At 40.9% G+C, this 23,099-nt stretch overlaps 1 protein-coding gene across 1 annotated transcript in view; it reads left to right on the plus strand.

Annotated features, from left to right (window-relative positions):
• The window catches only part of arhgap10 (Rho GTPase activating protein 10), a 212,224-nt gene extending 189,869 nt beyond the window's left edge, over nucleotides 1-22,355 (plus strand). Inside the window, exons 21-23 of the mRNA XM_063046452.1 lie at nucleotides 12,758-12,862; nucleotides 14,567-14,658; nucleotides 21,349-22,355. Coding sequence (XP_062902522.1) covers nucleotides 12,758-12,862; nucleotides 14,567-14,658; nucleotides 21,349-21,437 — 286 coding nt within the window. The 3' untranslated portion in view covers nucleotides 21,438-22,355. The remainder of the gene's footprint in view (nucleotides 1-12,757; nucleotides 12,863-14,566; nucleotides 14,659-21,348) is intronic.
• The last annotated feature ends 744 nt before the right edge of the window (nucleotides 22,356-23,099 follow it).

Raw genomic sequence — 23,099 nt, forward strand, 5'->3', positions numbered from 1 at the left:
AACGAGCTGATTATTGACTTCAGGAGGACGAAACCAGAGGTTCATGAGCCAGTCCTGATCGGATGATCAGAGGAGGAGAGGGTCAGGAACTTTAAATTCTTCGGTGTTACATTCCAGAGGACTTATCCCAGGGCCAACACAGAAGTGCAATTATGAAAACTGCATGACAGCGCCTCTACTCTCTTAGGAGTTGGTGAAGATTCAGCATGGCATCTGAAACTTTGACAAACTTCTATAGATGTGTGGTAGAGAGTACATTGACTGGCTGCATCACAACCTGGTATGGAAACACCAATGCCCCGAATGCAAAATCCTACAAAAAGTAGAGGATACAACCCAGTCCATCCCTCCCCACCAATGAGCATACCTACCTGAAGCGTTCACGGGAAAACAGCACCCGTCATCGGTGACCCCCACTATTTGGGTTATGCTCTCTTCTCACCTTTGCCATCGAGAAGGTGGTCCAGGAGCCTCAGGACTCTCACCACCAGGTTCAGGAACAGTTACTATCCCTCAGCCATCAGGCTTTTGAAACAAAGGGGATAACTTCACGTGTCCCATCTTTGAAATGTTCCCACGATCAATGGTCTCACTTACAAAAGCTCTTCATCTCATGTTTTGATATTTATTGTTTATTTATTCTTTTATTATTTCTTTGCACAGTTTGTTGTCTTTTGCACGCTCGTTGAAAGCTGAAAGTTGTTGCAGTCTTTCATTGATTCTATTATGGATTTATTGAGTATGCCTGCAAGAACTTGAATCTCAGGGTTGTATGTGTACTTTGATAATAAATTTACTTTGAAGTTTGAACTTTGAACTAGGAGAGTGTGAAGATGTCCCAGAGGTTATGAGGTCATTGACTGTAATAATGGCCTTTTGTTTGGTGGGAGAGTTTTGGCCCAGAGGGAGATATTAAATGAGAGACTGGAGTTCAGCTGCTACAAGTGCAGATCAGTTTGTTAAACAACAAGACCATGCTTGTCAAGTTGGTTTACTGACACTGTTGCAGTTGGTCATTTATGAAAGGAATGCTTTAGGTTCAGATGTATAGATTATATTGAGTCAATCAAGTAGAAAAATTAAGGAACCAAATCTCTCTTTGCACTGCATGTGTGGATCTGGAAGTTTGAAGGTGAAGAAATGACTCCTGGCCGTTGAAGTAGATACTGTGGCAAAGATGGTGGAGGAGGAGCTTAAAAGTCATCTTGAGTTTGTCCCTCCTTACAGCCCATGCAGTGTTGTACTATTTGATGTAAGGCGTCAGTTACACGGACTAGATAAAGAAACTGGGCTTTTGAGAAGAAAAAATGTGAAGGGGAAATTTAAGGATTCTAAATTGTAAGGTATTTTGATAGCAACTCCAGTAAAGCTGTTACATGTAGTACAAGTTTGAATAATTGTTGGAGATGGATTTAAAGTCATTGGGACAAAAATCAGAGTGAAATTGGACAATTTTGTTTTCACAGTGAGTTGTTAAAATCCAAAATGGGTTGCTAATATGGTGGAAGCAGATTCAACAATATTTAGAAGGCATTTAGATAAATACATAAAAGCAAAAATTTGCAGGAGTTTGGGGAGCAGCGAAATCAGAATCAAGTTTATTATCGGTGACTCGTCATTAAATTTGTTGTTTTGTGGTAGCAGTTCAATTCAATACATAATGGTTATAAGTTACAATGCGAAATATAAAAAATAAATAAATCGTGCAAACGGGGAGTGAAACCGTGAGGTTGTGTTCTTGGGTTCATGGACTGTTCAGAAATCTGACGGTGGAGAGGAAGATGCTGTTCCTCAAGTATTGAATGGGTGCCTTCAGGCTCCTGCACCTCCTTCCTGATGGTAATAATAATAATAAGAGGGCATGCCCTGGATGCTGAGTGTCCTTAATAATGGGTGTTGCCTTCTTGAGGCAATACCTTTCGAATATGCCTAATGGAATGTACGTGGGACTAATGGCTGGAGCTGGCATAGGGATCATGGCCAGCAGCTTATGTGATCTCCTGTGCAGTTTCCATTGCTAAAGACATGTAAATACATAGAACATAGAACAGTACAGCACAGTACAGGCCCTTCAGCCCACAATGTTGTGCTGACCCTCAAACCCTGCCTCCCATATAGGCCCCCACCTTAAATTCCTCCATATATCTGTCCAGTAGTCTCTTAAACTTCACTACTGTATCTGCCTCCACCACTGACTCAGGCAGTGCATTCCACGCACCAACCACTCTCTGAGTAAAAAACCTTCCTCTAATATCCCTCTTGAACTTCCCACAACTTACCTTAAAGCCATGTCCTCTTGTATTGAGCAGTGGTGCCCTGGGGAAGAGGCGCTGGCTATCCACTCTATCTATTCCTCTTATTATCTTGTACACCTCTATCATGTCTCCTCTCATCCTCCTTCTCTCCAAAGAGTAAAGCCCTAGCTCCCTTAATCTCTGATCATAATGCATACTCTCTAAACCAGGCAGCATCCTGGTAAATCTCCTCTGTACCCTTTCCAATGCTTCCACATCCTTCCTACAGTGAGGTGACCACAGCTGGACACAGTACTCCAAGTGTGGCCTAACCAGAGTTTTATAGAGCTGCATCATTATATCACGACTCTTAAACTCTGTCCCTCGACTTATGAAAGCTAACACCTCATAAACTTTATTAACTACCCTATCCACCTGTGAGGCAACTTTCAGGGATCTGTGGACATGTACCCCCAGATCCCTCTGCTCCTCCACACTGCCAAGTATCCTGCCATTTACTTTGTACTCTGCCTTGGAGTTTGTCCTTCCAAAGTGTACCACCTCACACTTCTCCGGGTTGAACTCCATCTGCCACTTCTCAGCCCACTCCTGCATCCTATCAATGTCTCTCTGCAATCTTTGACAATCCTCTACACTATCTACAACACCACCAACCTTTGTGTCGTCTGCAAACTTGCCAACCCACCCTTCTACCCCCATATCCAGGTCGTTAATAAAAATCACGAAAAGTAGAGGTCCCAGAACAGATCCTTGTGGGACACCACTAGTCACAATCCTCCAATCTGAATGTACTCCCTCCACCACCACCCTCTTCCTTCTGCAGGCAAGCCAATTCTGAATCTACCTGGCCAAACTTCCCTGGATCCCATGCCTTCTAACTTTCTGAATAAGCCTACCATGTGGAACCTTGTCAAATGCCTTACTAAAATCCATATAGATCACATCCACTGCACTACCCTCATCTATATGCCTGGTCACCTCCTCAAAGAACTCTATCAGGCTTGTTAGACACGATCTGCCCTTTACAAAGCCATGCTGACTGTCCCTGATCAGACCATGATTCTCTAAATGCCCATAGATCCTATCTCTAAGAATCTTTTCCAACAGCTTTCCCACCACAGAAGTAAGGCTCACTGGTCTATAATTACCCGGACTATCCCTACCACCTTTTTTGAACAAGGGGACAACATTCGCCTCCCTCCAGTCCTCCGGTACCATTCCAGTGGACAACGAGGACATAAAGATCCTAGCCAGAGGCTCAGCAATCTCTTCTCTCGCCTCGTGGAGCACTTCTCTCGCCTCGTGAATGCAATTGTGTTCAGGAGAGTTTATTTGCATCTTTAGTTAGATTTGCCTTTTCTTTCCATTGAAAATGTATATACACCTATTTCATAAGGCATTTTTAGAAGTGCCTGCTACCTTATCTGAAACTACTGAAATAACCTGACTATGTCTTAGGATGTTGCGCTGACAGAAGGTAATTTGACATTATTACCTCTTTCCTTTAGATGTGAATGATACAAATGTGTGTAAATTAAAAGGCAGATGTCCAATGATTTAGGCTTCTCTTACAGCTTGCTATCTTCTATTGTGATAAATTCACCAATGTAACTTTCTCAGTCACTGTTAATGCCTGAAATCACATTAATGACAATTTTAGTAGAATGAGCCAGAAGTAAACTATATTTGATACCATAAACAGGACGTTTTTTCAAATTGCTCAAGTTAATTCTTTAATGACTGAAGTTGTTTGGTGGTTCTTGTTTAAACAAGTTTTGACTTAAAGAATAATTCTGTCAAATGTGCTGATTTTGTAAAATTTGTGTTTGCGTGGCTTTTTGATGTGGTTCCAGAAAGATACCAAATGGATGTCTTTATATGATGAGTGTACAGAATTTCTGTAAAATGCCCAGACATGCAATTATGTTATATTGGTGTCATTTGTTAAGAACTAGTATGTTTCTAAATGAAGAGCACATGAAGGATGAGAAAGCATGTAAGTAGTATAGTTTAAGACTTTCACAGGTTAGTTAGTTAGCTAATTATTTATTGATCGATTTGTTTACTGATTGATTGAAATACAGTGTGGAATAAGTCCTTCTGGCCCTTCGAGCCACATTGCCCAGCAATACCCCTAGTTAACCCCTAATTTGCAATGATCAATTAACCTACCGATCAATATGTCTTTGGACTGTGGGAGGAAACCGGAGCACCTGCGGGAAACCCACATAATCACAGGGAGAACTTACAAACTCCTGACAGACAGCAGCAGGAATTGAACCCGGGTCCGGGTCACTGGTTCTGTAAAGCATTGTGCTAGCCACTACGTTATCGAGTTACCCTACCGATTTTGTACCGGATCAGAGTATGTAAGCACGTGCTTCATGATCTTAAGCCATGTTGAAAAACTATGATCCATTATATAACAAAGTTGTGGAGCATTTATAAAGTTTTACCATACAAAATTCTTACACTTAATCATTTCTGAGTGGAAAGCGATGAGAATTCTGCATTTTTCTGTAGAACGTGGTGTGGGGGAAACTGAGACACCAAGAGAAATCCTACGGGGAGATCGTACAAACTCCTTACAGACGGTGGTGGGAATTGAACCCAGGCCACTAGTGCTGTTACACCAGCCACTACACTACCATGTGAATCAAATCTGTTGCTGCATGTGCACAAGAGGTTGGTGCATTATTGACAGGACTGGATAGAAAGTGACCTTCCAGTTGGAAATGAAGGATAAGGCTAGAATGGAAAAATTATCGGATGCAAAGAGTCTGGAAGAGGATAGAGGCATAAGCAGTGAAATTGAAAAGGAAATTGGGAAAACCATAAAATGTGAGCAAATAATTTTTTTTAATGCATTATAAATACTTGAAAATCAAGAGGATAAAAAAGAAGAGTCAGGCCTATTAGAGGCCAAGCTGGTATCCTGTGTATAGAGGCAAAATGTGGGTAGCATTCTTATTGAATAATTTGTGTCTGTTGTCACGTACCCTGTGACGGGTTAAAGAACCAGCAGAAATGGAAAACACCTTAAGAGTCCAGAATTGCTATTAACTAAAAGTATTTATTAGTAACTATGCAATACAGTAATATAAATGCAGATAAATCAAACAGGTTTATGATTATATAAGTAGGTCTGGAAATATATGAAATCCAAGCTTCTTCGAGTCTAGGGGTAAATAGATAGTCTTAGGATGATGAGTAAAGTTCAGTTCAGTTCGTGGTATTGAGTTGAGTAGTGATGGAGAGAGAAAGACATTTGAGTCTTCAGGTGAGCTGATGCCATCGATCTTCCCGTTGTCCTCCGAAATCCTTTAGAAGTCACCGACTGTGACTACAACAAAGGGGACCGTTCGTCTGTGGTGGAATTAATCCAGGCGAGGGTTGGACACACAAACAACTCCCTACCGGTCACTCCCTTTTCACACTTCGAGAGCCACTGATCGATCCTCCAAAACCCACTTTTTCTGTGAGCACGACAAAGCTCATTCAGTTTCCAAAACCATGTGTCTGTCCGTTTATCATCTGACCTTCTATTTATCTCACCGTGCTGAATATCAGCTGTCACTTAAACAGCTCCTCCCTTCTCTGTCTGTAAGAATACAGAAGCTGAAACCAGTGTCCTTATAAAAATGTAAACATGCTGCAGAAAACCCATAACATCATCCAAAGCTGTCTTCCTCTCTCTCTGTCTCTCTCTCTCTCTCTCTCTCTCTCTCTCTCTCTCTCTCTCTCTCTCTCTCTCTTAAAAACAAGATGTCAGTGTTAAATAACTCTCCCTTTCTCTCTTTTCAAAAGCACAGTTCATAGGGGTAATTCAGGACCCCGTCACACTGTCCTCACTCATGCTGTAGTCAAGAAGCATAGGTGAGGAACATTAAATGAGACCAAAAGAGCAGAAGGAAAGCATTAAGAGGTTAACATCATTGAAAACAAATCACCAGGCTTTGAAGTATTTCCCAGCCTATTTAAAAAAAACAAACATGGTCTGATTACACTCCTGCAATGTTGTCAAGCCAGGGAATGATGCCAGAGGATTGGAAGACTGGTATTGTTCTCCTTTCATTTCAAAATGGTGGAAGAGAGAAACCAAGTATCTCTTGTTACTGGGCATTATTTGAAGATTTCTTTGGCCAAACTGAATATTGTGTAATATGTTGCCTGTCTAGTACTATTATGAAGGACATCAGAAAGGATGTAGAAGATTTTGAGAATGAAGGTGATGAGCCAGAAATTATGGTTCACGTTGGAATCAGTAACGTGAGGGAATGTGTTGAGCTCTTGGCACTAGCGGTGCAGGTGCTAAGCAGGAAGCTTAAAAAGGTAGCAATTTCTTGATTATTGTGTCTCATGCGTTGCTAAGAATTAAGAACGCTCAGATTTGTGTTTGACTAAAGATTAAATTCAAAGAGAGAGTTTCAGAATCCTGGGGCATTCGGAATCAGTTTTGAGACAGGAGTGCCTGTTCAAGATGAATGGTTTACACCTTAGCAATACTTGGACCAAATGTCCTGCAAAGCGGGGTGTTGGAGGATTTAAAATAAATTGGCAATTATTCATGCATCTTATTCCCCTATTGTTATTACAATATTCTATTCTTTAGCATATTGTAACATAATAGAGGAATTATATGCATAAATAACTGCTTGCTAAAATCTTGCAATTCTCTCAGCAGTAGAGGAATGGTGCTAGAGAGATGGAAAATAGCAAATGTCAGGATTTGCCAGACAATTACAGGCAAGTTAGTTTAATCTCTGTAGAGGGGAAGGTCGTAGAAATAAGGAAAACAGGTAGGTACTTTGAATTATTAAGGCAGACCCAGCATGGATTTGTTAAATGCAATCTGTATTTGACTAACCAGACTGAACTGTTTTCATGATGAACCCAGATATTTAATGAAGAGAATATATTGTACCAGATGTTGACTATGTGGATTGTCAAAAGGTGTTTAAACCATCCAAAATAAAAAGCTAGTTAGCAAAGATGAGGCCTTAAAAGTAGCATGTCATTTAGTCGTTGATTCATGGAGCATAGAAACAGGCTCTTCAGCCTATCTAGTCCATACTGGCCTGGTCTTCTGCCCAGTCTTATCGACCTACACTTGGACCATAGCCCTCCAAACCTGCCTCATCCATGCAGCTACTCAAACTTCTCTTAAGTGTTACATTTGAACCCACCGTTACCATTTCTACTGGTTCTACACTTGCACCACCTTCTGACAAAATAACTTCCCCCTCAGATTACCCTTCATCTTTCACACTAAATTTATGACCACTAGTTCTAGTCTCACCCAACATGATGGGAAAGAGCCTGCATAGATTCACCTATCCGGACCCCTCACAATTTTGTATACTTGGTTAAAGATGGGTTGAAAATTTGGTACAACTAGGACGTTTGTCACCAGGACTTTAGCTGCCACCAGCTGGGCTGATGGAAAACAAGGATCAGGTCTTGTCTGGAACTTAATAACTTTTGTAATTGTTCAACTAAGACTTGGTGTCTGCAATGTTGAATGTCTTTTGAAAGAAATTTAGCAAACCCAAATGTATTTATTTAGAGGTACAGTGCAGAACAGGCGCTTCCAGCACAATAAGCCGCAACACACAGCAACCCATCTGTTTAACCCTAGCCTAATTACAGGATAATATACAATGGCCAACTAACCTACCAATCGGCACGTCTTTTAACTGTGGGAGGGAATCCACTCGCTCACGGGAAGAACGTACAAACTTCTTACAGAGGACGCTGGGGTTGAACTCCAGACTCTAACTGAGCTATAATAGCACTGAGCTACGGCTACACCACTGTGACACCCCAATTTGTGCCTTGTACTCTTCTGTAGACTGACATCAAGCATTCCCTCGAATTGATGGAGATCAAACATTTAGATTAGATTAGATTAGATTCAACTTTATGGTCATTGTGCCAAGTACAGATACAAAGCCAATGAAATGCATTTAGCATCTGAATTTCTCTGCAACTACAGTCCCATTCACGATCAGCTTTGGGAAAGAAAGTGTTAAAAAATTTTGTGTGCAGCAAAATGACCTAAAATATGAATATAAAATTGGCTTAAAGAAGAAGGGCACAAAGCAGTGGTAGATCTTTGTTTTTCACATTGCTGGAGAGTGAACTTTAGTGCTTCCCAAATGATGGCACTCTGCCTTTTATTGATGGGAATGTTTATTAATATGTTAATGTGTATATAAGTGATGTAGATATGGGTGAGCAGGGTAATACACCAAAGGTAGCTCTTATGACAAAACTAAGATATGAAGATGATGATGTGGAGAATAATAACAGAATGGGTATATAATAGGCAGTTGAAACTTATAGAATTGTGAAGAGAGACACTTTGTTGGAAAGTTTAAGGAGAGCCTTTCCAGACTAAATGGCATAGTTTTGAAGAGGTAGGGGGATTCAAATTTACATATGTACAAATTCTTGGAAGTAATAATGCGTGGTGTTGGCACATGGCCAAGTGGTTAAGGCATTGGACTAGCAACCTGAAGGTCGTGAGTTCGAGCCCCAGCCGAGGCAACGGCTCTTGAGCAAGGCACATTGCTCTGCGACGACACTGGTGCCAAGCTGTATGGGTCCTAATGCCCTTCCCTTGGACCAACATTGGTGTCGTGGAGAGGGGAGACTTGCAGCATGGGCAACTGCTGGTCTTCCATACAACCTTGCCCAGGCCTGCGTCCTAAAGAGTGAAGACTTTCCAGGCGCAGATCTGTGGTCTCGCAAGACTAACGGATGCCGTAAGAAAAAATAATAATGCATGTTAAGTGGTAATGATGCAGGTGAAAGTCTGGCACTTGGAGAGAAAGGCTGGGAAGTTGTGTTGAATCTATGTAAAACACTGGGCAAACCAAAACCTGAGTACAGTGTCTGATTCTGCCTACTTTAGGAAGAATATGAAGGACCTAGAGAAGGGTACAGAAAATATTTACCAAAACCGTTCCAGCCACAAGTTTAAACTAGAGAATCTGTGATTATTCACCTCAGTGCAAAGAAGAGTGAGAAGATTTGATGGGGGTAAACAACATGAAGGTAAATAGAAGCTTTTCCCAATAGTGGATTATTTAAGGACCAGGAGTATAACAGTAATCATTTGGGCAAAGATAGAAGGGGGGGATATGGAGAAAAACATATTTTAGTGGTCAGGAGTTATTCAGATTAGAGTAAATACAATCTGAAATTCACTGTGCATAGGGTGATGGAAACAATCAGTGCCTTCAGGCAGGAATTTAAGACGAATTTGATAAAGAATGACTTGCATGGCTGTGTGGAAGTAACAGGGAAATTGGACGGCATTGGTCTCCAAATTGGTTGGGATTTGATCAACTGAATGGGCTCCCTCTGTCATAAATGTACCTCAACATTGTAGGAACATTACCTCACGATTTACTCTTCTTGCACTACTTATTTTTTATATTTCTTAACCTAACTTGCTATAACCTTTTTACGTATTGTACTGTGCTGCTGCAAAACAACAAACTTCACAATATTTGTCAGTGATAATAAACCTGATTCTGATTCATGGTGCAGTGTATATATCCGTAAATGTCACAAAAGTACCTCACTCTCTCTTGAAACAAAGCATTAGTTCAATTAGGTGGCAGAAATTGAACAGAAGGGTTTTTTTTAAAAGTGAAACCAGAGCAACTGAATGGAGAGTGTTATTAGCTATAAAACTGCCAAATACAATTAGCTGATTATTAATTACTTGTCAGATTAGAGAACCAACATTCAAAATAGACACCAATTATAGCCATTGGAATCTGTAACACTGCTGTTAGTTGGGTTGTTTCCCAGCTCTCTAGAACAGTAGACTGTAAATGGTCACTGTGAAAGTTGGCACAAAAACTCTTTTATTGACAAACTGATGTAAAAGTAAACTGGCAACAGGCGTGTGAAGTGGTAAATATATTTGTGTTTCATCCCATGTTTTCCTGAGTGGGACCTGTTGCTTGCTTTCACTCTTCATGTTGCATGTGCAGCACATATCCAAGGGGCTAGTATTGTTGTTTAGGAACACAGGGCATACAGAAATATATAAAAACTAGTAAAAATACAAGCAACTTAAAAGATTAAACGTGCAGATTTTTAAATGAAGTATTAATGTGAATTTTAAATATTTGAAAATATTAAAAGTAAACACAAATTTTAAGATAATAATAAATATTGAGAATCATTAAATTGTAACAGAACAAAAGGAGGCTTCTGGCACCCTTGCCACCCTTTGGGAAAAGCAATCTGCAAATTCCATTCCACTGCTCTACAAAATATTCCTTTTTTATTCTTATCCAATTCCAAAAACAATGATTCAAGTTACTTTCACCATTTCAGGAGCTACTTTTCAAATTATAACTTCTTATTTAATTAGATGAAGGTTTTTCACATGTTGCCTTCAGATCTTTTGCCAATTACCAAGTCTGTCTGTCTTGGTTCTTGACCCAGCTGCCAGTGCAAAATATTTCTCTTGATTCTCTGTGTGATTTTGAATGTTTCTATCAAATTTTCTGTCAAATTTCTCTGCTTTTAGGAAATATTTTGATTGTTGCATGAGATTTACTGTATAGTTATCTTGAAACACAGTCTTGTACCGTTCTGTTTTAGTATATTGACATAGACATGGGTCATCTCTGGAACCATTTTCCTTCCCCCTTTCTAGGACCTTTATTTCCATGAAGTTAGGTGTCCACAATTGGGTACAATACTTAAGTTGTGGCATGGTCAGTGACTTGCTCAAGTTTCAGTAAAGCCTTCTTGATGTAAAGTTCCTATGCATCTATTTATAAGACCCAGAATTTAGTGTTGTTGATGTTTTTAAAAGCTTTCTTATCTTTGGCATCTTCACAGATTTGATACATACAGCAGTCTGTCTCTGTTTTTGTACCCCTTTAGAATATATTGCCTTTTGTTCCATCTATTAAAAATATCACCTCTTTACTTTGCATTAAATTGTATTTCTCATGTATCTGTTCAAAGTAAATTTTATTATCAAAGTACTTTTATGTCACTATATACAACTCCCAAGATTAATTTTCTTGCAGGCATACTCAATAAACCCAATAACCTTAATAGAATCAATGAAAGACTGCACCAACAGGATAGACAGCCTGTGCAAACAGAAAGAAAAGAAAAAGAAATAATAATAGTTATCATTACTATAAATAAATTAGCAATAAATAGTGAGAATATGAGATAAAGAGTCCATAGATTGTAGGAACAGTTCAGTGATGCAGCAAGTGAAGAAGAGTGAAATTATCCCTTCTGGATCAGGACCTTGATGGTTGAGGGGTGATAACTGTTCCTGAATCTGGTGGTGTGAGTCCTAAGGTTCCTGTGCCGCCAGCTTGATGGTAGCAGAGAAAAGAAAGCATAACCTAGGTGATGGGGGTCCCTGATAATGGATGCTATTTTCCTGTGACAACACTCTGTGTAGATGTGCTCAATGGTGAAGAGGGCTTTTCCTGTCATGGACTGGGCCATATCCTTTCAAAGCGATCGGCGTTTCCATACCAGGCTGTGATGCAGCCAGTCAATATACTCTTCACTACACAGCTATAGAAGTTTGTCAAAGTTAAAGATGCCATGCCAAATCTTTGCAAACTCCTAAGGAAACAGAGGTGCTAACAAGCTTTCTTCATAATTGCACTTATGTGCTGGGCTCAGAACAGGTCCTCTGAAATACAACACCGAGGAATTTAAATTTGCTGACCCTCTCCACCTCTGTTCTCCTGATGAACACTGGCTCGTGGACCTCTGGTTTCCTCTTCCTGAAGACAATAATCAGCTCCTTGTGCTTGTATACCCAGATTCATGCCATTACTCTGCCTCACAGTAGGTAGTGAGCATCTACCAAAAAGGAAACTTCATTGGTCATTGACCTCTACCTGAAAAGCAATCATTCACTGTGGCGATGTTCCTGAGCCAATTTAACACATGCAGTGTCTTTAATTCCAAAGATCAGTTTTACTAACAAGCTTAAATACAATATTTTATCTAGTGTGTTACAACTAATCTGATTTTATAGTTACTAAATACTAGAAAGTTGAAATTAACATTAATTTTAACCATAGTCATAGTCATACTTTATTGATCCCGGGGGAAATTGGTTTTCATTACAGTTGCACCATAAATAATTAAATAGTAATAAAACCATAAATAGTTAAATAGTAATATATAAATTATGCCAGGAAATAAGTCCAGGACTAGCCTATTGGCTCAGAGTGTCTGACCCTCCAAGGGAAGAGTTGTAAAGTTTGATGGCCACAGGCAGGAATGACTTCCTATGACGCTCAGTGTTGCATCTCGGTGGAATGAGTCTCTGGCTGAATGTACTCCTGTGCCCACCCAGTACTACTGTGTAGTGGATGGGAGACATTGTCCAAGATGGCATGCAACTTGGACAGCATCCTGTTATGCACTATGCACTTTCTATTTGTGTGACCATGTTCATATGCAAATGCTTTGTTTTGTTTCACCAGTTCATCTACACCAATGGTTTCCTGGTTCAATGTCTCCTCAACAACACAGTCATCATCTTCCCAGTCTCCAACTGTGACTCCCACAAGTGAAGAATCTCTGGACGGGTATGGAAACCACTTTTGGTTTGTGTGACTGGTCAGCTGTTGGGGGGAGGGGTTGTTTGTTTATCCTTCCTGTCATTTAGATAATGAGCAAGTTCAACTGTTCAAGCCCAAAGATTCAGGTTTACTTTTAATACTCTGATATTTTTAAAACTGTCAAAAGAAAAATAATCTCTGGCCTGGCATTTAGAACCAAATTAGAAAAGAACACTGCTGAATGTCTCAAAGTTCTTTGGTGTATCATGCTTTGAGTTCTTGAGAGCTTAGCATCTTAAGTGAGGGAAAGGCACTATCATTGAAATAATTTTGAAACAGTGCAGAATTATGTACAACTTGCCCTCCTCAAATCTGGAGACTCTATTTACAGCAAAACCGAAGGTCTGAGGTATGTGTTTACCACTCAGCTTTTATTTTAATTGATGTATATATGATTTGATAGTTTAAGTTTAGTTATCATTCATGTATGGTTGAATACAGCCAAAACAAAAGAGAGTTCCTCCGGGGCCAAGGTGCGAAACACATTACACATTGCACAGAGCACAAATAGTGCATATGGTTACAATTTCAGGAAAACATACAGTAACAAACTTCAAAAAAAAATAGCCCAAGTCCCTGAGTGTCCAGTTTGTTCTTCTACCAAACGAGCACTGGAGTGCAGCACTGACAGGAGGGGTCAGCCCACAACCTAGAACAGATTTCAGCACTCCCACAGAGGCCTCTCCCTCACCGCCTCAGCATCTCCTCCCCTGGGTGCATGCAGGAGGCGACCCCGTGGCCTAGGCCTAGCCTTCGCCACAACCGAGGCAACACAGCTCCCCCACTGTCGGTCTCGTCAATCAACCAGTGAATCAGACTTGCCGTGCTCTATGTTGCCAATGTCCAACAGGGTTTTTCAACCACAATAAAAATGTCAAGGCAATCACTCTCACCTTGGATCGCGCACCACACCACGATACATAATAGCGGTGGGTACGCAATAAGTTTAGTTATATCACTATTGAGCATCTTGCTGATGGGAAAGTCCTGCAATACTTGATGTTTTCAGTATCCAGCAGTGATCTGCATTCATAAAGAAAAAAGACATTCAAGGCAAACAAGTACACTTCTGATTGAACCTGTTGCGTTCGAGTGCACTGCCATCTTACCGGAAGTGTTACAAAATCGTGCTGATTTATTGTGTGTACAACTGTTTGTCTAGGATTTACTTCAGTATCAGTGGTGTCACTTCATTAATTTGAAAATGTGGGAGAAGGGTTTCTTCATGTCATCCGTGGCGTTTTTTAAGGTATTCTACATGGAGCTAGGATCATCACGGTTACTGTGTGGCCCGTTGAGTGTTTCTAGCATTTAATTTTTAATTTTTTTTTGCTGATACCTTAATAAGGAAGTGCATTTCTTGGACCTAATTATTAGTCTTGTATTATGCATAAAAATTGAATGAGTATTAAGGGAAAGATGCTTGCTGACATTCTAGATGAAGAGTCTTGACCTGAAACGTTTCCCTCCATATATGCTGCTTGAACTGTTGAGTTCCTCCAGCTGCTCACTTTGTGCTTCAGATTTCAACATCTTCAACAAATCCTTGTGCTGTATTTGGTGCCTGAAAATTAGATCAGTTACATAATCCTAGGTAGCACTGTCAAAATTCGTTTTCATAACTAGTTTAGAAAGTGCTCTACGTGATGATCTGATTTACTTTGTTTTCAGGGTTCCAAACCTTAAAGCCAAGGCTGTCTATTCTTGCGAAGCTGAACATGTCTCTGAGTTATCCTTCAAAGTGGGAGCAATATTCGAAAATGGTGAGTGTAACCTGATACCTTGCCCTTGTGTCTTGTAAATCACAATTATATTGCTTAACTTAAAAGATATATATTTTCTTGGTGAAACATCCTTCGTACTCTAGGAATTAAGCCTATCTCAAATGCTTCTGAGTGGCCTGCACCTTTAGCGTACATGTAAAGTGATGTGGTATGACGGAGCAGAGTGGTTGTCTACTCTTCCAACCTTCACATTGTTGGCAGATCCTTTTCCAGCCAATTAAGACTCAATTTTCTAAATTATGTCTTGCTGTTGAACCAGAACACAATTTGACTTATCTCTGATGTGGATCAAATCAGATGGTGCCTTTTATTTTGTTAACCTTTTAACTGGCCCCACTGCGGCTTGCCTCTCTCAAAATATTCATTCTGGGAATTGGAGCGCTGGAGGGCACTGCAGCACTTTCTTGACAGAAAGACCATATTAGTTTGTGTTGGCAGCAACATTTCTTGCCTTATCTAATGTATCATTTCTTAATGCATGCATTACTAAATGACAATAAAAGAGGACTACGTGTCTTCATAATCATAACTAAATCATCAAGTTCACTGATGACACTGCAGTGGCTGGCCTCATCAACAACAACAGTGAGACAACATACAGAGAGGAAGTAGAGCGGCTCGTAGAGTAGTACAAGCACAACAACCTGAGTCTGAACGTGGACAAGACCAAAGGGATGACTATGGACTTTGGGAGGGTGCTGGTTGACCACTCTTCACTGTGCATAAATGGCTCCTCAGTGGAGAGAGTTAAGAGCACGAAGTTTCCGGGAGTGCACACAATGGATGATCTTACCTGATCTCTCAACACCACTTCTTTAGTTAGGAAAACACAGCAGCCCCTCCACTTCCTGAGGGGATTGAGACAAGCGAGACTCCTCCCCACCCCCCATTCTAACTGTTGAGAGTATCCTGACTAGCTGCATCACTGTCTGGTATGGGGATTGCGAGACATCTGGCCATAAGACCCTACAAAGGATTGCAAGGACTGTTGAGAGGATCATTGAGGTCTCTCTTCCACCCATCCAGGATACTTACCAGGAGTGCTGGGTATACAGGGCCCTTAGCATTGTCAATGATCCCTCCTATCTGACTAGCAATGTCTTTGACATCCTACCATCAGACAGCAGGTACCATAGCATTAGGACAAGGACTGTTAGGACGAGAGACACTTTTTTCCCCCAGGTCATGAGACTGTTGGACTCCCTGCCACTACCAAAGCCTCACCATGGGTAAAGTGCCAGTAGCATTATATTGTTTACTTTTTAACTTGTGATGTAAGTGCACTTTATTATTTGCTCACTTATTTGTTGCAATATTACCTTACGTGTTCTGTGTGTTATATGTACAGTGGCAAGCAAAAGTTTGGGCACCCCTGATCAAAATTTCTGTTACTGTGAGTAGTTAAGTGAGTAGAAGATGAACTGATCTCCAAAAGTCATAAAGTTAAAGATCAAAGATTCTTTTCAACATTTTAAGCAAGATTAGTGTATTATTTCTGTTTTGTACAATTTTAGAGTGAAAAAAAAGGAAAGGAGCACCATGCAAAAGTTTGGGCACTCCAAGAGATTTGAGCTCTCAGATAACTTTTACCAAGGTCTCAGACCCCCACTAACTTGTTAGGTCTATGGCTTGTTCACACCTGTCGTTAGGAAAGGCCAGGTGATGCAAATTTCAAAGCTTTATAAACACCATGACTCCTCAAACCTTGTCCCAACAATCAGCAGCCATGGGCTCCTCTAAGCAGCTACCTAGCAGTCTGAAAATTAAAATAAATGATGCCCACAAAGCAGGAGAAGTCTATAAGAAGATAGCAAAGCGTTTTCAGGTAGCCATTTCCTCAGTTTGTAATGTGATTAAGAAATGGCAGTTAACAGGAATGGTGGAGGTCAAGTTGAGGTCTGGAAGACCAAGAAAACTTTCCAAGAGAACTGCTCGTAGGATTGCTAGAAAGGCAAATCAAAACCCCCGTTTGACTGCAAAAGACCTTCAGGAAGATTTAGCAGACTCTGGAGTGGTGGTGCACTGTTCTACTGTGCAGCGACACCTGCACAAATATGACCTTCATGGAAGAGTCATCAGAAGAAAACCTTCCCTGTGTCCTCACCACAAAATTCAGCGTCAGAAGATTGCAAAGGAATATCTAAACAAGCCTCAAACACGAGGAATTCTGCAGATGCTGGAAATTCAAGCAACACACATCAAAGTTGCTGGTGAACACAGCAGGCCAGGCAGCATCTCTAGGAAGAGGTACAGTCAACGTTTCAGGCCGAGACCCTTCGTCAGGGCTAACTGAAGGAAGAGCTAGTAAGAGATTTGAAAGTGGGAGGGGGAGGGGGAGATCCAAAATGATAGGAGAAGACAGGAGGGGAAGGGATGGAGCCAAGAGCTGGACAGGTGATTGGCAAAAGAGATATGAGAGGATCATGGGACAGGAGGCCCAGGGAGAAGGAAAAGGTGGGGGGGAACTCAGAGGATGGGCAAGGGGTATAGTCAGAGGGACAGAGGGAGGAAAAGGAGAGTGAGAGAAAGAACAGCAACACACATCAAAGTTGCTGGTGAATGCAGCAGGCCAGGCAGCATCTATAGGAAGAGGCGCAGTCGACGTTTCAGGCCGAGACCCTTCGTCAGGACTAACTGAAGGAAGAGTGAGCGAGAGAAAGAATGTGTGTATATAAATAAATAATGGATGGGGTATGCGGGGGAGGTGGGGCATTAGCGGAAGTTAGAGAAGTCAATGTTCATGCCATCAGGTTGGCCACCTCCTGCGGGATCCCACCACTAAGCACATCTTTCCCTCCCCCCCACTTCTGCTTTCCGCAGGGATCGCTCCCTACGCGACTCCCTTGTCCATTCGTGCCCGCCCCCCCATCCCTCCCCACTGATCTCCCTCCTGGCACTTATCCTTGTAAGCGGAACAAGTGCTACACATGCCCTTACACTTCCTCCCTTACCACCATTCAGGGCCCCAGACAGTCCTTCCAGGTGAGGCGACACTTCACCTGTGAGTCGGCTGGGGTGATATACTGCGTCCAGTGCTCCCTATGTGGCCTTCTATATATTGGCGAGACCCGACGCAGACTGGGAGATCGTTTCACTGAACACCTACGGTCTGTCCGCCAGAAGAAAGCAGGATCTCCCAGTGGCCACACATTTTAATTCCACATCCCATTCCCATTCTGATATGTCTATCCACGGCCTCCTCTACTGTAAAGATGAAGCCACACTCAGGTTGGAGGAACATTCCGTCTGGGTAGCCTCCAACCTGATGGTATGAACATTGACTTCTCTAACTTCCGCTAATGCCCCACCTCCCCCTCATACCCCATCCGTTATTTATTTATATACACACATTCTTTCTGTCACTCTCCTTTTTCTCCTTCTGTCCCTCTGACTATACCCCTTGCCCATCCTCTGGGTTTCCCCCGCTCCTCCTTTTCCTTCTCCCTGGGCCTCCTGTCCCATGATCCTCTCATATCCCCTTTGCCAATCACCTGTCCAGCTCTTGGCTCCATCCCTTCCCCTCCTGTCTTCTCCTATCATTTTGGATCTCCCCCTCCCCCTCCCACTTTCAAATCTCTTACTAACTCTTCCTTCAGTTAGTCCTGATGAAGGGTCTCAGCCTGAAACTTCGACTGTACCTCTTCCTAGAGATGCTGCCTGGCCTGCTGCGTTCACCAGCAACTTTGATGTGTGTTGTCTAAACAAGCCTGATGCATTTTGGAAACAAGTTCTGTGGACTGATGAAGTTAAAATAGAACTTTTTGGCGGCAGTGAGCAAAGGTATGTTTGGAGAAAAAAGGGTGCAGAATTTCATGAAAAGAACACCTCTACAACTGTTAAGCACGGGGGTGGATTGATCATGCTTTAGGCTTGTGTTGCAGCCTGTGGCACGGGGAAAATTTCACTGGTAGAGGGAAGAATGAATTCAATTAAATACCAGCAAATTCTGGAAACAAACATTACACAGTCTGTAAAAATGCTGAAGGTGAAAAGAGGATGGCTTCTACAACAGGATAATGATCCTAAACACATTTCAAAATCCACAATGGACCACCTCAAGAGGCGCAAGCCGAAGGTTTTGCCATGACCCTCACAGTCCCCTGACCTAAACATCATCGAAAATCTGTGGATAGACCTCAAAAGAGCAGTGCATGCAAGACGGCCCAAGAATCTCACAGAGCTAGAAGCCTTTTGCAAGGAAGAATGGGTGAAAATCCCCCAAACAAGAATTGAAAGACTCTTAGCTGGCTACAGAAAGCATTTACAAGCTGTGATACTTGCCAAAGAGGGTGTTACTAAGTACTGACCATGCAGGGTGCCCAAACTTTTGCTTCGGGCCCTTTTCCTTCTTTGTTATTTTGAAACTAAAAGATGGAAATAAAAAAGTAGTCTTGACACATTAAAGAAATGTGTCATCTTTAACTTTATGCCTTTTGGAAATCAGGTCTTTTACTCGCTTCGCTATTCACAGTAACAGAAATGTTGACCGGGGTGCCCAAACTTTTGCATACCACTGTATGTGTTGTGCACCTTAGTCTGGAGGAATGTTTCATTTGACGTTATATATGTATATGGTTGAAATGACAATAAACTTGAACAATGATGCCTTCCATAATGTAGCAATGTATGAATAATACACAATTTACCTTTTCGTTGATTATTTTGGGTACATTCTGACAAGGGTGTACACTTTGAGCTCTTCCAGTAGTTACTAGGTCACATGGACTGATTTGGTATGGATACCATTTTCACTCTGATGCTGGTTCCACAAGTGAATTATATTGAAGACCCATAACTGGCTTTGCAAATGAAGAACTTGGTCATCCAGGCCATCAGTGAAGACAGAACCTCATCACCTTAGTTTCCATCTCTCATTTATTTATTGGGGTCTGGGGGTGTTCAATGTTGCACCTCATCTCTTTCTAGTTTACTCCCCAGTAATGGAAGCACTTTGGCTAAACAAGCAGGTTTCCAGTCGTCATTGATGTATATCTTAATGAGTTTGCATGAATGAATGCTAGTGTGGCTTATAACAGTGAAACCTGTTTCTCTGATGGGATTTCTTCGATATCCCTCAAATTTCAGCATTTGTCTAATGTAATGTAAATCTTCAGCCAGCTGGTGGTGTAGTGGCATTGGCACTGGACTTTGCGTTGAGTGGTCCTGGGTTCGAATCCGGCCGGCTCCTTGCACACTTTCCAAAGGTTCATTTAATATCAAAGTATGTATAATGTACAACTCGGAAAATTGACTGCTCCAGATAGCCAAAGAAAGAACATGAAAGTTGTTCAGAGAGAAACATCAAACCCACCCCCCACACAAAAAAGAACAGCATCCCAATCATCAGCCCCTCAAAACCCCCTCCCCTGCACAAAAAAGAACAAGAACATCAAACCCCAGCCCCACACAAAGAACTAACAGAACACCTCAGATTATCAGTCACCAAACACCCTTCCCGCATGCTCAACAGAAAGGAAAGGGAACTAGCGATTTAAAAAATAACCAGAATATAAAATCCATAAATCTGAAGAAGTCCACAGTCCATAAACACAGAATGGCGATACCATCCTACGATACCACAGACATTTATCGAAAGTGAGAGACACCACACGAGGCAGAGGGGCCTACCCGCCTGCCACAGCGAGCCATACAGGAAATGCCACTCACAGATTCCTTCTCAGCAGGGACCAAAAGGAAGGCAGTCGGAGCTGAACTCTCGCTCACCTTCTGCATTTGCCTCAATGTCTCAATCTTCCTTGATGCTTTAATTGGCGAACTGGAGTCAAACATCAGCTTGCGCCCCGTCTCAACGTTTCTTCATGTAGAGGCCGTCCAAGTGCGCGCTCACTTCCCGGAACCTTCTTGGAGACAGCAAAGTGCTGAGGCACTCAAACGATCTCCAAACTGTAAATCGCTGGCTCTATCAGTTCCAGAAGCACGTTCAAGGTGAAAACCAGATGTAAGAGAAGTTTAAAAAAAAACATTTTCATGAGCTATCATGTTGATTGAAGTTGCATTGTATGCTGGTGCCATCTTGACCATTGGTGCTGGTTGAGTGTCGAGCTAGCAACTCAGCCTCGTAAAAAAACAGACAAATGCTAAGAACGGCAAGTTTGCCACCCAGTGAACCACAAGGCATGGAAAGGAACAATAACAACAATGTGAATTGTAACTAGTTTCTTCAGCTTTACCTTGTAGTTACTTCAGTTATTGGGGTAATTAAGCTTAGTTCATTAACTTATCTACTGGGATATAGATTTCTATAGTTCATGTTGTCTGACCATGATTCCCTTATTGTTCAAGAATTCCTAACAAAATTGCAGATTCATGTGGTGAATACATCCCTCTCTTTCCTACCATTCGTAAAGAGAAAAAACAAATATTAAGTTTTGATAATCTGTTCATGATCTAACTCTGGCCATCATTTTCACTTATGGTCTGTTTGTGACATGGACTAAGCACATACTTTCTACACAGAAGTCTCCCAGTTGTTGAGTGGCATTGTTGTCATTATCTGTTGTTCCCCACTGCAGGCCCTTAACTGCTGCATTCACAAGGTAAAAGCAGCAATTATATGTTTTGTGTTTAGATCTGGCTGTTTCTTGAAACAAAAGGCATGCATTTGTTATGTAAACTATATTGTTCTGTGTGTGTTTGTTTATTTCCTAGTTCACTCTTCACGGGAACCCGGCTGGTTGGAAGGAACCCTCAATGGCAAAACAGGACTTATTCCTCAAAATTATGTTGAGTTCCTGTAGCACTGAGCCTTTGAACTTTTTAAAAAATGCTTTTCATGGTATCCATGGCCAATCACTTGACAAGACAGAATTACCACTGGTCCTACCGTAGTTCCAAACCTTGCATCTTAAAATTGGAACAAAGGCAAATGCTGATTTGCATATTAACATACCTAACCTGCAGCATCTGTAAAACTTGTGTTTTTAAGTTAAATATAGGCTGAAGTGTTACTGTTACTTTGGCATGCTACTTTAATTATCATAGACTTTTTATTCATAGGATTTAGGAGCTGGAGGGCAGCGTTTGAAGATAGTTTTGTAATATACAAACAGCAGGTGTTATTTTTGTAGCCCTAAATTCTAATATCTATTTCGCATCACAGTTCAATTCTACATATAATTTTGTTATGCTTTATGCATATAAATAAAAGAGAAATTGCAGTAAAAATGGGTGAGGAAGAAGGGGAGTTATTTCTATGCACTTTGGATTTTGCATTGTAGACCACGTCTAACATCAGGATGTTTCAATTTTAAGAAACAGTGAATATGTTATTGTAAAATATTTTTGACGTTGTATATTTGTGAAACATTTTAAGTAATTAGATAGATATTGAAAACCATCAGATCTGCTGACAGCATTTTTACAAGATGTTAGTGAATATATCGTGAGTTTTTATTAATGGAACAATTCCATTCAAATTATAACAAGCAGTTATAAATTCCATGTTTGTATATTTCTGTTAATTTTAACTTGAGAAAATTGTGAACTATATTTAGTTTAAGACATTGTTATACTTGAGGATTGTTCCAGCTTTAATAGTTATGTGGACGAATGGTCAGCCTTGTCACAGACCTAAAGATTTAAAAATTAATCTGGATTATCGTGTAATGACAAGGGAAAATAAAAATCACTGCCTATAGAAGTTTTGAGATTTTATTACTTAAGTTTATAATCCATAACATTTTCTAGGTGTTCCGTGAAATGTTTTTGTTATTTCAGATTATTGTTTTTCAATGGATGTTTTCCAGTTGATGAGAATTATACCTGAAACTTTTTCTCGTATTGTGAAACATTTGCAAATCTTTCAAATTCAAGCATTATCATTTCTTAAGTGTCTTTCATTAGAACTGTTGGTCAACCTTTTCATTGTATAAAATGCTAGCAATTTGTTGGTAGATTTTAGTCATAGAAAGTTTTGAGGTACCCGGTGTCTGTGAGTTAATAACATGTTAATGAAACAGGATCCCTACTCCAGGTGATATTCCTTTCTGGAAGCACACGTGGGTGGTGCTGGAATAAGTTATACCTATCATCTTCTTCAGAAAAGAACAGTCATCACTTCAGCTCCGTGAAGGAGATTCACTTCAAAATGTAGCAGTGAGAGGAAAGAATAAGGAGACAAAAAGGAACATCTTTTTGAATTCATCCATAACCCCTTTGCTCCAGGCAAAATTATTGTAATGGCAAACATAGGAAGGGATAGAATAACTGGAAAAACCGGACAACCAATTTCAGCAGGAACTAGATATATTTTTAAGAGTATCTCCAAACAATTCAGATTAAAGTGGGGCTGGAATTGAAGAGCAGATTTATTTATTGCCATTGAACCAGCTGAAGCAACCTGTGGCAAGGAACCAAAAGAGATGAAAGATTCTATATTGAACATGCTATTCCTTGCAGAG

Source organism: Mobula hypostoma, chromosome 4 (genome assembly GCF_963921235.1).
Source record: "Mobula hypostoma chromosome 4, sMobHyp1.1, whole genome shotgun sequence".
In the NCBI taxonomy this organism is placed as follows: Eukaryota; Metazoa; Chordata; class Chondrichthyes; order Myliobatiformes; family Myliobatidae; genus Mobula; species Mobula hypostoma.